The 18,732-nt window shown below is 37.4% G+C and overlaps 1 protein-coding gene and 1 long non-coding RNA gene across 2 annotated transcripts in view; one reads left to right on the forward strand and one right to left on the reverse strand.

Annotated features, from left to right (window-relative positions):
* LOC122535291 (serine-rich adhesin for platelets-like) overlaps positions 1–17,084 on the reverse strand; it is a gene marked incomplete at its 5' end in the record, with an annotated part of 27,087 nt that extends 10,003 nt beyond the window's left edge. The window contains 2 exons of the mRNA XM_043666705.1: positions 8,290–9,294; positions 16,916–17,084. Coding sequence (XP_043522640.1) covers positions 8,290–9,294; positions 16,916–17,084 — 1,174 coding nt within the window. The remainder of the gene's footprint in view (positions 1–8,289; positions 9,295–16,915) is intronic.
* Positions 7,082–7,811, forward strand: LOC122535295. The gene is made up of 2 exons (XR_006308129.1): positions 7,082–7,169; positions 7,291–7,811. It is a non-coding gene; the product is annotated as an uncharacterized LOC122535295 (long non-coding RNA).
* Positions 17,085–18,732: the final 1,648 nt, after the last annotated feature.

Here is an 18,732-nt window from a genome sequence, read left to right on the forward strand (position 1 = left end):
ACACACACACACACACACACACTCTCTCTCTCTCTCTCTCTCTCTCTCTCTCTCTCTCTCTCTCTCTCTCTCTCTCTCTCTCTCTCTCTCTCTCTAAGCTCTAAACTGCAACTACTAACAACGCTGCTGCGATTTGTAGAGTACACATACATACACCGATAAACATTCGGATGAGAAGCATTTTTTTTCTAATAAATATACTCTCTAAGAAATCTAAGGAAACATAATTATTAGTAGAAATAGTGACAAAATCGACTTTTTCTTTTCTCCAAAAATGACCGTGAACTGTAGATAGGTTTCCCTTTTTGCAACGATATGCTTGACTTTGCAAAAGATAAAGATCGATGAAATAAAGTTGTTTGAAAAAAGATCGATAAATAAAGTATCGTAGCCAAAGGAAGGCGAATTTCGAAGGTGAATCGGCCAACGTGAAACGTCCCAGTTGCTTACGAGTCTAATAACAATGATTTGACGTAAGAGCGAGGAACACAAACACACATACACACACATACACACAGTCACCGAAAGGTTTCCACTTGAAATCGCGTACCGCACTTTTCATTCTACTTCCTCTTTCGTCAAACGCGATTAAGAATCGCGATATCGAGCGGCGTTCTAACTCTACTTATCTAGCTCTCTAGCTAGCCCTCAACGACCACGGTTATATGGTGAAAAATCGGTTTTAATGCAATTTCACAGTACGAACGAAAATTATATAGGTTAGGTTACCTAACTTGAATAATCTGCATATTTATTTATAGATAAGGGACTGACAACGTAAATTGTCTGAAGAGATTCTGAAGTGTCCTGCACGTTTTCGAAGATGCACTAGTAATGTACGTTTACAGAAATTTGCGTATATATATATATATAAAATTCATCCTTGTGACATAAATCTTCCCATCGCATAATTGCGGAAACTACGAGAATGTACCGCAGATATTAAAAGTAAACTTAACCTTGAAACGTGTATGGCGATGAAATTAAATCAAATTATATATATAAATTTAATCTATTATCGCGATGGTATTTACTTTCACTTTTGTTCAAAGTACTGACCCGTTCGCAACGATAAATCGATATATCGGCAACTTGTTTACAGTCTACCTCTTTTTAATTGTTTCTTTCCAACATGTCGATTTATATATACACACACACGTACGCACACATATATATACATATGTACATCGCTACATATCGTAGAATTCTAACACAAGGAACGAATAATTCATTATTTATTACAAATATTGTTTCATAATTTAGATCTAAATTTTTTTATGGTATTTTTTTAAGTTATTTGTAGCAAGCAATAAAATTAGATTTTTTTCTTTAAAGGTGAAGAGTCACGGTATATAACCAAGTCTTCAATTTATATTGAAAATACCAGACCAGATGTCGTGAAAGCAAAACATTCGTATCGTCTCGAGCTAACTAAATGAGTTATTATGTATTTTCAATTTTATTACTGGAATCAGAATACTCTATATTGTCGTAATAAATAATATACCTTTCGCTGCAAATTAACCTTGAGAATGGAATGATCGGATATCGAGATAATAACCGATTGAACATTTATTCAAATATATGAGAAATGTAATTAGGTAGGGTCATAATCATAACCAGCGTGTAGTTAACCAGTTAAACAATATTTTCATACGTTTGTACGTGTGTTTTCTACACTAGCTAAGTGACTTTACTTTCAAAGATCGCAATGCAAATATTTCATCGTCATAACAATAACAACAGCAGTCTGTCTAAAGTTTGATTTTTCAATTAAAAAATTTTGTCACTTGTGACTTCTCCTACCCAAAACAATTAAATTTTCAACAGTTTAGGCCTGAGATTTAGGATTCGTTATTTAACAATGTCAGACTTTTTAATAATGTGTCGGGATTTGTTGATCAACGATCAAACACAATTTTCGACGAATCATCCACAATGATACTATTGATTTCATTTTGCTCGCGTTGATCGGAGCGATCGCGAAGAATGTAACACACTGTTGTCCCTCTACGCGCATAATATAATAGCCCAGTGTAATTTACTTAAGTTTGAGGTAAGCCGATCCACACGCTGCATACACTACGTTAGATCCAATTACCAGGCTTACAGACAAGAGACCTCGCCTAATGTCGCGACCAGTGACTTGCAACCGGTATGATTTTTGATACCGGCGTTACGTCAACACCGAAGAGAGCTACACCGAAACTAATATATCATCGAAAGCCCAAATAAATATAGGTATCGTTTCAACTTTTTTATTGCGCAACAACAACGTATGTATTTGCAAACACGTTACAAGCTGATAATTACTCCAGTTTTCGACGTTGTGACAGCGATTTTGATATCGCGCGCAAGTAAAAGTGTTTATCTGCGTGTAAAAATAAATTTTGAAAATTGCAATGAAATAGAAAAAAAAAACAAAAAAAAAATAAACAAACAAAACTGAGGATAAGTTTCGTATAACGGGATTATTATATCGTATCGGTATTCTCGTAATTCGGTTTTGCACGAGTCACAAAAGTATAAACCAACAGTGCCTATATATATATATATATAGCTTTAAAAACTGCAATACGGTCAAGAATATGCGATTCAAAGGACACTGAACTTTGAACGACATTAATATAATACACCAGAAACGACACTGGGAACAATATACATGCACCAATATTTTTTTTTTTAGTTAATACGATTCCAAATAGCGTGTTCCACTTTCTTTCCTATACCATAATCACATCTTGTGCCTGCTATACGTACATATATATATTCTATTTTAATTTTCTGTTAAGAATTGTTGAACAAATCACGTAATTTTCGTAATGATCATAGTTTAATATTTATAGACATTCGTAATGTTAAAAAAGTTAAAACCTATTGAATATACATCTATTTACATATTACGTACATATGACATTTATGACATTGAAAATGTGATATGCAAATTTAATTCACGTACCCGTATTTTCTACAGAGTAAAAAATAGATAAGCTCTCGCAGCGTAATTTGGAAAAGTAACGAATTCACAAAAGACTAAATTTCGTTTTGAAGAATGAACAATCTTCAAATAGTCTTCATAGTTTAGAAAAGTTTCACTTCGAAGAAAGTTTCGCTGAACTTCGGATGTATATGGTAACAGTACATCGTATGATCGCGTTTGTAGGTAAGTGAGGTTAGGTTTGAGCCTGGATCAGAATGTTAGATTAGATTTGTAATTAACGTACATATACGCGCAAATAGCAAACTGAAAACTGTCATTTTTTGATTCTACATATTGTTTTGCAATAAAATTTAATCAAATAAAATATTAATTAAATGCACTCAAAGCTGCATGAAAGTGCTATGAAATTGCTCTCTTATTACAGAAATCTCTAGGAAACGAAAAAATATTTCTTTTGTTTCATATGAAATAGACAGAACACATAAAATAAAACGGATGATAGACACCCGTATTCAAATGGTATGTTTGTGCTAACTATAACTTGACGCACTTAACTAAAAAACTTGCATACCTATTTTTGATTACGACCTATGCGGGTATAGTGATAAAAAGATGAAAAATGCATCTTGCATTGGAAATTCACCGCTATATTTTCGTGATATGCATATTACTTTCACACATATATATATATATATATATATAAATTATGCATACTTTAATACATTAAATATTATGCAAAGAAATAATGTCATTTCGAATTTATAAAATAACTGGATTTAGAATATTTAGACATTAAATTATACTATATATTGTAAGAATAGTAAACCTTTTGGGAATTACGAAAATTAATCAATTTTTATTTTAATTTTTAATAAAGTTACACGTATCTCTAAATTATTCTGTGATAAGATCAACAAATCAAATAGTCGAAATTCATGACAATTTGATTGAGTAAATAGTATAAAATTTTCTATTACATTACAGAAATATAATTTTCATAACTACATTGTATTATAATTTTCTAGTATATAATTTGTTTTATTCATTGTTGCTCAAAATCATTCCTATATATACTGTACGTATATTGAATTAACAAATAATTTTCAAGTAAAAAGTACATTTTCAGCTGAAATTTCTATAAGCTATACACGGATCAGACAAAGGAATCGACAATTGTGCAATTTCTGAAAGAAAATTGTTTGAAAGAATGCGTTCGGAGCTGGAAACATTTAAAATTATATCAGATACATGAAAAAACGATACGCTAAAAATAAATATTAATCCAAAAGTTTTCAACTAAGATGAATGTGATTTTCGAATTGCACCATTTTGCTAACGTCATACTGTGTCCATGAAACGCAAATACTGCGTTTTAGCTATATGTCTTTCAGTCGTGTAGGATTGTGTCGCCAAGGAGGGAACAAAGCTTCTTTTTGTCACTCATTCTCGAAATACACACGCTGCACTACTACTGCACGAATGTCCAAATTTTAGATAATCAACGAAACAACTATCTAGGTCTTATAGTCTGTGAATAACCGAATTCGACAATGATAAAAGAAGAGAAAACTGTTTAAAAATCTCACGTGTCGAACAGAAGAAACCTCACACCTATTACCCAGCATCAATTTAAGGTGAAACCGTTTAAATTCGTTTCTTAGTCATCTAGCCAAGCCCCTGACGAAGATGGCCTCTCGTGGAACAATAACATAACTATAAAGCAAAATACGGGAATGAAGACTCAGCGAGTGAAATTCGACGTTTCGAGAATCGACTAGGAAATCGACCGGCGGATTAAACACCGGCCGGCATCCGTTCCAAATTTAAGTTTTCCGTAGATGATTCATGGTGGACGTGATCAACGTACCTTAGAGAACGCTCTCGCTGGCACGACGTGCTTCCGATTATTACGCGAAACTTAACAGAGGTTTTGCATCGACCCACGTCTCGGATGTAGCAGCCGCCTGGGCTTAATATCAGAATACGCACTGTACACAAATTTGGGTGCTTTCACACGATAAAAACAATCGAAGTAGGATGAGAGATGAAGCACATTTGCAATCGTCCGGGGCTCGAAACCAACTGCCGGAACTCCCCTCCAGTCGACCCACGCGGCATGCCGCGCTATTGGTCGACGTCCACATACCCGCGCGCCAATCCAAACGCATTACGACTCTCCTACCCAATCGCACCTATTTACGACAATTCCAGATACTTCGACTGCCTGGCGGTAAATTTGACACTGCGAATTTCCCGCACGTATCAGTACCGCCAATTATCGGCAATAATTCCGGAAATTCTCAAAATGTTCCAACGACATGATAATTGCCTCGTCCGAATTTGTTTTTTTTAATGATTTCTTAAAAAGAAAAAGAGGGAAAGACGGAGAAAGAGATGAAAAAATAATTAAAAAAAAACAGATACAAACATCAACCAACGATTTAGTTCTGTAGAAATTTGCAAATAGAAATAAAAGTGATATTGGTGTTATAACGATGTGTAATATCGATATCTGCTGGATATATCAAGAAATTGATATACGTCGATCCTCAACTAATGCATTTTCACTAAACATTATCAATTAATTACCGTAATTATTGCGAAAGCGTAATTATTTTCCCTATGATTATGCTAACGAATTAACAGGGCCAAATTAAATATTGGGCAAATTTAGTGAGAACATAGTAAGAGTAAAACGACCTTGCGACTGCATGCTCAGATAAATTTAGATAGATGGAAAAAGAGGGGCGTGGTATAGTGAATAAGTGTACGCATACATGAACGGCGTACGTGGCTTCTTTGGCACGTATGTAAGTGTCGTAAAGCCCTCCTTTTTTAATATCGTGCTGTACTTTGAAGAAAACATTCGGTAACATTTTCCTACAGCACATGCACAAAAACATTTAACGTTTCGTTCTCTTCAAACACAACCGTGTGTAAAATTTCGTATACAGGATACGTCAAAATTATTAACTAACGCCTACGTACTTAAAATTATTTATTTAATATTAAATAATTTATTTAATATTAAAAAAACATCTTGAAGAGATAATATGCATGTATAATACGTTGTATCTGAGAAAAAAAAGCAAGATAAAATATAAATGTTCTTTCCGTTTAAGCGTTAATATAGTTTAGATGTCACATATATACGTATATAGATGTATAAAATGATGGCACGATTAGTGCTGCTAAAAGAGAGTGACTAAATGGCGTTTTACATGTTCATGTATCAATTCAGTCGTTCTTGATTCGTTCTTTCAATTATTTCATTGCTTTATTTCATTGTCTTGATACTTCTTTTACAATAAATATATATCTGATTCTGTACAACAAGATAAGGATATTTATACCTATATCGTCTAAGTTGAGGGAAGATTCAGGACCGCGAGCGACCTCCGACTAAATTGTTCAGTTTCTTCATCTAATCGTAGTTAGAAAGCATTTCAACATTTCTTTCTATTAACTCGGTAATTAGAAACTGAATTTATAATGAAAAAAAAAAAACTCGCGTTTGTTCGTTTGCTACGAGATTAAGAAAACATTGTTTTCTACTTATTATTTCTATATATCAACTAATCTTATGTTTTTTTTTTTTAAAGGTGCGACATCTTTTGAAACAAAGAGCCTGGACGACTATTCCGAAGAATAAATTACGAGCAATTAGGACGCAATATCATCTTGTCAGTTTTTTTTCAGACTGAGCACTTCTCGATGCAAATATCAAAGAAGTTGTGGAAGTTCAATGGGAAATTGAGTTGGTAGGAAGTAAGGAAGGTAGGGATAAAGAAGACTCTGTAGACTAGGGAGAAGGCTGGCAATTTTGCCAGGCGGATGACAATCAGTGCAGGAAGTGCAGTGACTGGCACAAGGTGGTGAAAGCCGAAGTGCAGCGGAAAGTGGGCCGGGTTCCTAGGCGATAGAAAGAACGGGCAACAGCAGCTCTCGCACGTCCCACGTTTGACATTCATATTTATGAGCTGGCAAGGGTATAGGTATTATCAGACAATTGATCCAAATCCGGTCTGGCCCGGACTAAATTTGACACTTAAAAGCGGCTTCTATCATTAGTTTACACGGTTTACACCGAACGCTGTCATTGATTACAGAGCGTCGAACTTTGCACAAGAGCTTTGTCGTCGGCTATTGAAAGACAAGAAAACTATAAAACGGGGAACCGAAACGAGTGAAGTGAGATGCCTGTTCTGCTGGAAATTCTTTCGAGAAGGTTGGTAAATTGGATACCATTCCTGGAATTCACCGTTTCAAATTATTCCAATATAAAGTAATAACAAATTAATTTCTTTTTTCAACGTAAGTTCTTATAATCATGCTTTCATCTGTTCAAGCGTAATTGGCGATATGCGAACAACTTTCTCCTTTATTTAACAAGAATTTTGCATTATTCATTATTATTGAGCTGCTTAACGATACTTATGGTTTGATGAAACTGGACTTGTCCGAAATCGTTGCTACTAAAGTGTTTCCAGTTTCGAAAATACAACGATCGACAGTGATATTCGACCCCTCTTCTAGACGCTTTCATCGGATTACCTAAAAACTTTCGACGCCGTGAGAAATGTTGCAGTGTTATCAGAAAATTGACAGACAGATTTCTTCTACGATTTAAAGTAAATCTATGCTTTTTTTCTCTTTTAAACTGTTTAGGCGCAAAAGTCTCCAATTTCCAATCATTCTGCATAGCTGTTGATGTTTTAAAATTATTACACATCGATTATACTCGTATCAGTCTTTTGCACGAATTGCAAAAATTTAATTCCTCCTCTTTTAGCCACATTCGATGTAATATATCTTTAATATAAATTCGACAGGATCTGTCTCAAACCAATGGACGATACGTAAAAATTAAGTAAAAAAATATCTTCGTCCTTCAATCTCGAAGTTACGTTAGAAAAACTTCTGTTTCGCGCATCATTCTTTTTTAATACCGTAGAAAAGAGTCAAGTTGAATTAACATGTTCCTCGCATGAAAACGAGCCATCAAATTCCACTTGAATTTCTCAGTCTGCACGCTGTTCGTCTCAATTGAAATTGTTTGCACAATTAATCGTAGACACCGTTAATCACGCGCAGTGCGCGAATTTGAATTTGAAATTTGCAACAGGAAAAAGACATTTTGATTCTTTGAACGATTTAAAAAAAAAAAAAAAAAAAAAAAAAAAAAAAGAACGAACTCGAATTGTACAATTCGCTTCAGAAGCTCGAGAAGTCGTAGACCGACACAAAACTCAAAAAGATGAACTTGCCGAAAAGTAGCACGCATCTCGCGATTCGATAAGAGACGGCTCCCTGATAGAAACGCGTTTTACTTTGTAGTTGACACTTACTGTTTGCCTGCAGCGAGGGTGTAGAATCGTCATAGTCCACGAGGGGGCCAGCTTCGTCAACGACGTCCTCCTGCGTGCCGTCCACTTGCTCATCATTTTTCACTCTCGTTTCTTCGTTGCCCGTTCTCTCCCCGGGCAGTTCGCAAATTTCGTTAGTCATTTTCTCACGAATTACCACGTGCACGTTCTTTGGGATATCATCCTGGATCTGGACCTGGTCGGACAACGCTTGAGCATCGTTGCGTACGTTGTCGTTATTATCGTCGCGGTTACGGTCGTGCTCGTTGTCATCGTCATCGTCGTCGTCGTCGTCGTCATCGTCGTCGTTGTCCTCGTCCTCGTCATCGTCATCGTCGTCCTCGTCCTCCTCCTCCTCCTCGTCCACGTCGTCGTCGTCGTCCTCGTCGCGCTCGCGCAAATTACTATCCGCGATCGGTTCGTTTGGCGTTACGTCGATATTAGCGTTCAGATTAGCGTCCGTCGACTCGTCGACGTGCATGTTGTCGAGTACGTTCGAACCTTTGTCAAGCTGTTGTTTTTCGTCGTTGCGAGCGTCGTTTTCGTCACCGTCCTTGTAAAATTCGTAGGAGAGATTCTTAACCGGGATGGTAGCAACGTCGTCAATGGCGTCTACGTTGGTCTCGGGACCCAAGTCGGAATAATCGTAATCGGCGTCGCCGTTCTCGTGCTTGCCGTTGCTGGCCGCGAGGATGCCGCCAGCGTCGTCGTGGTCGCGCGCTTCCTGAGAGATCATCGTCTGCTTCAGGATGTTCGAGTTGATCGCGTTGTGCGCGTCGTCGATGTCCAGGAAAAGCGGTTTGTCCTTGGAGTTCATTTTCTCGAGTATATCATTCACTTGTAAACGGTGGTACGGATTGGCGTACAGAGGCCTGGCTGCGATCGCGCTGGCTGGTGTTAACAGGACCACGATCACGGTGATGTTGTCCTCCGAACCTGCGTGCTTCGCCCACTGCAGCAGCACCTGGTACGCGTGTTTAAATCCGTCTGCAACGTGAACAAATGACCTACTCGTTAGCTCGACCGTCTTCCAGTCAATTGTTTAATCATATGAACTAATTGTACAATAAGTCTTATCTGCTAATTTGCTAATAAAAGTGTTTCTCATCATACTTTATTTCATCGTCATGTTAACCTCCTGCGCTGGAACGACGTGCACGTCGAGAATATTTTGTCCCAATAGTTTTCTCAATTTTGAGTATACTTAAGTGTAACCCAGGCAAAACGAATAATAAATTTATTACTTCTCAATAATTTCTATCCGACGAGTTCAAAAAGAAAGCGACGAATTATTGTATACGGTTTGGTCGCTCGTTATGGTCCGCAATCAGTTGCCAGCGCAACGTGGTTAAAAAAGAGATGCAATCGTAAAAGAATTCATATGCGTATGTGTGATACGATTAAACTGGAAACTGGAAAGTTCTTGACGAGTCGTCTTCAACGATCGAAAGTCGTTTGAATCGTTCGAAATTTGAATCATTATTGTTAAATATATATTCATGATTGCTTGTCATTACCGTATTAAATAAAACTATCGATTAGTCATCGCCTGTAGTAACATTTTTCGCTGAAACGTACGTGTTGTGACTGAGAAAGAATTTTCTACGATGACGAAGTAAGAAAAGAACTCGATCCGTTTTGCGGATAAAAAGAGGACATTGAACAAAAAAACGGGAAGTCGACCCAATAGTCTAGATGCTATTGTTTAATTGCGACATCCGTAGCACAGTAACAAAAAAAAAAAAAAAAAAAAAAAAAAAAAAAGTGAACTGAATTAAATCTAAGCTAAAGAAAAACCAAACTAAATTAAATCTGAGTTTTATGACGAAGGGACAAAGGAACAAGTAAATATCAACATCGACGAAATTTCAGGAATTAAATCGAATTTAGTTCAATATCGTGAAAATAATCTGGTTCTGTGACTAATCATTTACTCTCCAGCCGTGAAAGTATATATCCCGCCAAATGTGCATTCCTGAATGCAAGTGCATTGACCTACGCGTAGCCATGTCTGCGTAGCTCTCCTTTCCACCCTTTCTTCAGCCCAGCGTGTTTCTTCTATTTTTTCCCCTACCGACGGATTTCGAGTTTTCGTTTGCGTCGGTCCTCACCGCGACAGAAAGCATTCATCGTCATTCACTCCTTCTCACGTCATTAATTCTTCTTCGGTCTGCATTTCAAGCGTATCGTCCCCATTTGGCCAACTTTTCTCCTTTTTTATCGTATTCACTCCCTCCGTTTTAAAGTGTCAAATATCGGAAGTAATTTAAACTTTACGCCCAATGAATCGAGGGAGGAAAAAATGAAAGCGACCTAAGAGCGTAGTTTACTAACAATCGTTCGCCCAGAAAGAAATTTATTTTTCTTTTCTTTCTTGTTTTTCTAATTTTCATTATTTTTCGTTATTTTTCATTATAGTATTATTCATTATTTTTTATTATAGTCGCATGAATCAGTTGTGTGGGTTATTAGTGACTTGGAACTAAACCTTACTTTACGCCCAATGGATCGGGGGAGGGAAAAATGAAAGCGACCTCATACGAGCGTAGTTTACTAACAATCGTTCGCCCAGAAAGAAATTTATTTTTCTTTTCTTTCTTTTTTTTCTAATTTTCATTATTTTTCGTTATTTTTCATTATAGTATTATTCATTATTTTTCATTATAGTCGCATGAATTAGTTGTGTGGGTTATTAGTGACTTGGAACTAAACCTTACTTTACGCCCAATGGATCGGGGGAGGGAAAAATGAAAGCGACCTCATACGAGCGTAGTTTACTAACAATCGTTCGCCCAGAAAGAAATTTATTTTTCTTTTCTTTCTTTTTTTTCTAATTTTCATTATTTTTCGTTATTTTTCATTATAGTATTATTCATTATTTTTCATTATAGTCGCATGAATTAGTTGTGTGGGTTATTAGTGACTTGGAACTAAACCTTACTTTACGCCCAATGGATCGGGGGAGGGAAAAATGAAAGCGACCTCCTATGAGCGTAGTTTACAAACAATCGTTCGCCCAGAAAGGAATTTATTTTTCTTTTCTTTCTTTTTTTTTTAATTTTCATTATTTTTCATTATAGTCGCATGAATTAGTTGTATGGGTTATTAGCGACTTGGAACTAAACCTTACAATTCGTTGTAAAGGCTAGACCATCATAGAAGGTGTATTATTTCTTTACCCTTTAGGTTGTCAGTCGGGGAAGGACTTACGTTTAGTTGATACTGTCAATTGAACTTTGCACAAATCACAAATTGGTGAATCTTCTTTTCACATTAGTGGGTGGATTTTGTGATCCTTGAGATTACAACTTGGTATAGAAAAAAACAGCAATTGTCTTCTTAAAAAATTCATTTTTCATTGTTGTTGGCCACGATTTACACGAGGATTTCCATTCCAGTTATTCCAGTTTTATTCTGATTTTATTCAGAACGATCCGAAACGCGCAAAGACATTTGATCGCGCGAATTTTTGAATTTGTCGTTGAAAAATTCAAAATCTAAAGAGCGAAATTATCACGATGAAAACGAGAACCGTCTTTTTCAGGGACGTGCGTGTCAAACGTGACAAACACGAATCGTAAATCGTAGATCAATCCAAGTTCACTCGCTGCTGAATAGCTCGTTTGCCAGGACGTCGTTCCACAGATCGATGAATTCGCAATCGAAGACCGTACAACGTGTAATCGAGACCAATTTGCTAATGCTACTCCTGCTCCCTGTGAATGAAAACATCGATTGGAAGTGTAGAATTATCAACAGTCATTCATCGCGTCGCCTCAGTGTTATCATACCTATTTATATGTCACGAACGTTTAATAATTTCAATATATTTCAAATTTTCTTGTAGAAAAAAAAAAAGAAATTGGATAGTATACTTGGCGATTGTTGATTAATTCTTATTAAATCTAATCTAAAACCTTCGAAACTGTCCGGCAAAGGGACGCAAGTACGAACGAAACTTTCTGCAACGGGAGAACGTGCCAACATCGCGGTGAGAAATTACCTCTTCATCGTGCGATATGTACGTAGCGCATAGACGAGAAGAGTTTAAATTACACGGAAATATTGGATTACATGTGCCACGCGGTAATGCAACAGCGGCTGGACAATAGACGATTCTGTTAACACCAGACATCCCTATCTTTATTCCATCTGTATCTATATCTATATTATTTGTAGAGTTCGCTCGTGATATCATTCTGGAAAGTCTTGCAATTAAAGTGGAAACAAAAAAAAAAAAAAAAAACCAGATTAATCAGCCGTGAACCGTATTCCCGGATATATCCACGGATTTCTCGACAAAAATCCATTCTGATCTAATCTCGCGTAAGATGCGGAAGGATCTAGATATAGTTATCTAGGAAAAACTCGTGAAAACCTACTTTGATAGGTTTAATTAAAAAAAAAAGATCCCCTGAATAGTTTTTCTCTTTTCGTCGAGAAAAATTGAATGTCCATGGGGCGAACAAACTATTTTGTCGTTCAGACCAACTATTTTGTCATACTTGTATCCCGAACATGGACATTGGGCCGATCGATAACCTATGACACTGCCCGCTTAATTTCAATGGGTGCGTTCCAGGGGGAGCAACGTATAATTCGGGATTAGTCATCGCGGAATGAAATTCACGCACAAGGGATTAGCAACTTCATCGATCAACCTTGCCACCAAAACTCGGATGTAATTCACTGATTATCGGCTCGTTTAAAAAGGCCCATTGAATTATTGGTAAAACAACCGATTAATTATTAAAATAATGAAACTGCGATATCGACGATTTTCATTCGAATCGAGTTCTTATACGGGGAATGAAAGAATTATTAAGGAACGAAAGGAAAGAAAAATCGAGGTGCCACGGCATCGTCGTTCCATATAGCGTAGGCCAAAAATCATTTCCTACTGAAATAAATCCGTAATTTTAACTTTAATTTAAAATCAATGAAATTAGTTTTTCCTTGTATTTCGATATTTTATTCAAAAAAAAAAAAAAAAAAAAATGGGCGAGAAACTTTTGGCCCACCTTATACAAGCGCAGACTTTACGCGTGGATCTCACTATACGTGATAATTGGCAAGCTGCACGTGGAGATCAGCACGCACAGACACTGGCCAGTCGAGCTCCACGTGCAACCAACGAGTAAATTAACCTCAATTCTTTTACGTTCGCGACGTAAGAATTAATATAAGTGAATAATATAGTTGTGTGGTGATTCGGGCAAGTTTAGATGTTATAAATAAATCATTAGCGTGTTTGTCAAAGGCACAGTGTTCAATTCATTTACGTAACATGCAGTTCACATGCCACTTTACCTCGGTCGATTACTGTATCTAGCAATAAGTAACACAAATTACAGGTATAGGTGGTGCGCGCATAAATCAAGATCCTTCCGCGGAACGATCGTTGAACCAGTGTTCATCGGCCCTGACCGCCGCCAGTATCGCCAGTCTTTCTCGCGATTTTTCCATGAAAGCTTTACCATACGCGCGAGACGTATCCTTTTCGAATAGAACTGAACAACAAAAGTTCAATTATCAGTTGAGAATGTCTCAACTGATGTCAAACTCACACTGCTCACAAAAATTAAGGGATATTTCAAAATGAATATGAAGCGATAAAAAAAAAAAGAAGCATTTGATTTTTCTTTGTTAAACAAGAACAACTTTCTTTGACTTGTTGTTTGCTCTTCTGATGTTCTTGTTTAATAAAAAACAATTAAATTGTTCTTTTTTTTGTCGTTTCATATTCATTTTGAAATATCCCCTGATTTTTGTGAGCAGTATAATTAATATATTTCATAACATTTAAATCGATCGCTTTATCTTCTTTGCTTGCAATTTTAATCATAATACAAGTTGCCGTGTATCGTCAATAGTTTCAAATTCTTTCAAATCTGCTTTGAATTTACTTGACCTAGTTTTGGAAAAATCTCTTTCGATTCTCTGCATCCCAAATACAATTCTTTACTAAATAAAAGCTGCTCCACACTTTGTTTCCAACTGTCAGACAACAATTCACTGGATAAATACTTGTGACAATGATGCCAACGTTTCAAAATGTATTCTGTAGACGTGTATATATGTATTAAAAAGTCAACTATATGAGACAACATTGAGAAAGGCAATGAGATGACACATTGCGAGCAAATCGATCGTCGTCATGCTCAATTTTCTTTGTTTCAAATCACTGTTTTAAAACACCACAATTTCGAACACCCAAGCATACCAAGATAATTTGATGACTTTGCAGAATCATCGATTTCTTCGATTCTATTTCGAGTTGCGAATTTAGGACACAAACGACACAACTATAGAAATCTATCTCCATTATTATTCGAGCAATCGATTTTACGAGAAATTAGGAATTAATCGAGTTCGATTCTCTTGAGGACAAGAAAATTTCATTTCAGACTTTCTACTTGTGTTATATTTGCATTTTCTATCTCACAATCAGTTGTATAGCAAGTCTTAATATTGTCGGTACATGGCTAAAAAAAAAAATTACATTTTCGGTAAAATAGAGTTAGATCAATTTAGATTTTTTAGATTTCGATAAAAGACAAAAGATCTAACTATATACAGACAGGTATATGCACGTATACTTTAACGTTGCACTAAAATCGTTCGCTATATCAAAAAAAAAAAAAAAAAACAGAACGTTTCAACGAACAAAATAAAAAGTATATCGTGTATCTTCGACGGTGGTTACCCGTGCCACCGCAAATTCGCTGCTATACGTGCATGCATTTCCATAAAAATGCGGAGATCCGCTTTCTTTCCTGTTAGCCGCGGCCGGAACGCGATGCGGCGGCGCTGCGCTGTACACGTTACGCTCTCATGTTAATTCGCGGCAATAAAATCGGGTGTTAAAGACGGATGTACTCTCGTTTGTTCTCGTTTCGTCAACATTCCTCCATTCGTCTCTTGCGGTGTAATTTTGTAACTTTGTTCCATCAGACCGACGGATGGACAAGTCGCACGCAACGAAAAAAAAAACCCACGATTTACATCGTCATTTTTTATATAGAGATTCATTTCGCTCGTTAGGTAGGTCCACTCTTTTTTAAGAACAGAAACAGGTTTGGTTTTTTTTTTTTTTTTCTTTTTAACAGAATGTGGCGCAGCGGTCAGGGTTTTTTTTCTCGACTTCTGTCCCGGTACACGATATTACGTTACAGAGAGCTGCGGCTTACCGCATTTGCTCTGCTTTCGTTCCTGCCTTCGGTGCACCGGTATCCTAGCATTTTACGATAGCATAAAATGCAATTAAGCACGACGTCTATTATCAGCCTGCGGTCTGCGGAGTGTGCGCCTAGAGTTACCGACCGAGGAAAATTCGCCGCCACCTTCTATAGTACACTTCCTGTTGTACATTGCATCCGCTACGAGCGAGTTAATCCACGAATTTCGCAAATGTTTCATGAAACGTGACGCTACTCGCGCATCGTGAAAACTAATTATACATGTATATTGTACGAGCGCGCTTCTTCCATCAATTTGAATTTCCCGCGACACGATCGCCACTGAAATTAACTATCAAAATTCAATAAGTTCCGCTCTAGAACCTGTGCCTATGTGTAACCTATGCCTCTACGAATCCAATAAAATGTTTCATGTTTCACCAAACAATCGACTTTTTCCCTGCAACAACATAATAATTAATATCGATTGAAAAATTGAGAAATTCCATGGAATTTCGAAAATCGAAAGTAAAATATTTCCACCTTGCTACGATATGACAAAAAGAAAAAAATAATTCGCAAATTCTTCAGTAATGAACGAACTTTCTCTCTACGTACACATACGTATGTATATACGCACGGAATAAATACCTTAAACACACACAAAGCGACGAACGATAAAAGGTACTGAATTCGTTCGAGCCAGTCTCAAAGTACTCCAAAAAAAATCTCATAAAGATTTATAATCGAAATTTACAAAATTCACTTACGATTTTGCGCATACAATAGGTTGAAATAAATAACAGTTTGATTGATAAGAGTTGATTTAACCTTCCAAAGGCGCCGGAGAATTCAAATGACCCACAATATACATACATACATATTTACTCACTTTTTAAATACTTGTCTGATTATTCTGTTAAAATATATTTTCGGACGATACTACGCGGTATATCTATTTGTAAGTAGGGTGGGAATGTAAACTATGTATACACGTGAAATAATAAAGTATTCTTAAACAGAGATAACCGACTAACAATAGTTTGTAGTATTAAAGACAAATCTTCTCGTTGTATCCACATATTTGTTGCATATTTGATATTACATTTTCGTATTTGACATATTTCATTTGCGTATTTAAAGACATTGCAAGAGTGCAGCAACACTCGTAGTCTAGTAACAAAAAAGAAATCGAGACTGAAATTTGACTGTTGCAAGAACGTTAGGTTAAACATGCCCGGTATCCGAGGATTAATCGGTACAAGTGAAATGTCGCTGAGACAAATGAAGTTTCACTGTAATTCCTGAGAGCTCGAGATAAATTCCGCTTCGAGTAACACCAGATCTCTCGAGCCACACACACCGCGAAATTTTCGCTTTCGTCAGCCGATAAACAAACAGATATCGAATACGAGTATACATAAACTCACTGTAGGTATATACCGGCACGGAGAAACGTGGGGCTCGAAGTAGCAGGTAGCCGTCACAAGAACACCACTCGAGAGGAAAAGCCGGCTTCCGATCAGCTGGAAAAATTGTTCTCGTGACCGTTGATTTTGTTCGTTCGGACGCGCAGACTCGGGCCGGTTTCCCTCGCGTTCACAAAACGGATCCGTGCGATCACGATTGGCGGCCCCGTGTGTGTGTCCACAGAAAAGTACACAGAAACGAGAAAGGAATTTCCTCGGAGGTTTGAAACGGCGGGCGTGGCGATTCGCGACCGACTGGCAGACTGCCGACCACCGGATGTCGCCACCAGACCGTTGCCGATGACTCACGCCACCCTCGTCAGGCTCAAGGCTTGATTGGTCCTTTCGCAACCCCCACCCCTCGGTCTCGGTCATCGGACGGAAAACCTCCTCACCTCCTCCGGCCGGCGTGTTTACCGTCTGACGCTCGCGTTCGTTGCTCGGTTGCTCGATTGCTCGCTACCGAAAATACCGATCCGAGTGATCCGTGAAATCCTTCCACTTTCCAACTTTTTAGCTTGAACGAACAAAATCCCGCAACGATTGGATTCGACAATCTCTGGATCTTTTCATTTTCTCGACTCGATACATGTATCATCATTCGTGACTTTAGAAATGCTCCTTTAAGAATCACTTTCTATTTTGGCAACGAAATTGTACCTGTTGATAAGCACGTACGTAAATATTACCGACAGATACGGATTCTTGGGTTACAGCTGAATTTCTGCGTAAAGAGTATCGACAGTAATTTCAAATTATCCGTTTCGAGTACGCGAATCTTTCGATCACGTTCTTATACATACGTAATACTTTCGCAACTTTCAAGATAAACAGCATCGATTATTCAGAGTACACATACAAATTTGAAAGATCGTAGAGTGAATGGCGAGAAGTCGACAGTTTTGTGGGGCAAATGATAACCGGAACCGAAGAAGCCACGTATATTATACTCGGGTGGCTAGCATGGCTCATGCATATTGATACGCGCAATATTCAGGCAACTTTCGTCCATCCGCTGCCACCAGTGGATTAGCGTTCGACATTCTCGACGCGTTAGGGGAAATAATGCTGTTCCCTCGTGCCGCAAACCATGCGTCACACTGCCCCCCTTCGTCTTTCGATACACACATTTACCAGACCCTGTTATTTTTGCTCCCTCTACTCTCGCCATTGCTCATTGTTATTATAACGTTCCGTTTATTCCGCACCTATTTACATATGTATGGAGAGCCATACACGAGCGCGAAACACGTCATCCAGGGCGACAAGCTCTGTAAAATTTTGCGATCGCCACTTCCAATGTTCTCCACCGGCCGGATTAATAATAGAGCACCAGATTTAGAAAACATCCGATTACACTCTGTTGGTTCTCTCGTTTGAAAATTTTTAAAATTCTTCTCCTCCAAATTTTTAACCTTCTCGCTTTTAACGCTTTGCGTCTTTCTTCCGAATATTTTTTCCGACATTTGGCAAAACTAGATAAGACGACGTACGTTCGTGCACGCGATGACATCAGAGTCCATTCGAATTAAAATGCGAGTTTTTATCGATTATTAGATCTACAAACAAAAAAGGGTGTCAACGAGTAAGCGCCCCATCAATTACATTAGAAAGATGATATATTTGTCCGCGTTTCTAAGGGCGTGAAGCTCAAATTAATTAGCCTTTTAGTATGAATATGACAACTCGTGTTTCAATCTTGGCTCCTTTGTCTTGCAAATGGAAAGAGAAGGTTAAATTGTAGCAGTTATTTCTAGTCGAAGCACGTTTGTGTAAAA

The sequence above is a fragment of the Frieseomelitta varia genome, unplaced genomic scaffold (genome assembly GCF_011392965.1).
Source record: "Frieseomelitta varia isolate USP_RPSP 00005682 unplaced genomic scaffold, Fvar_1.2 scaffold_694, whole genome shotgun sequence".
Classification (NCBI taxonomy): Eukaryota; Metazoa; Arthropoda; class Insecta; order Hymenoptera; family Apidae; genus Frieseomelitta; species Frieseomelitta varia.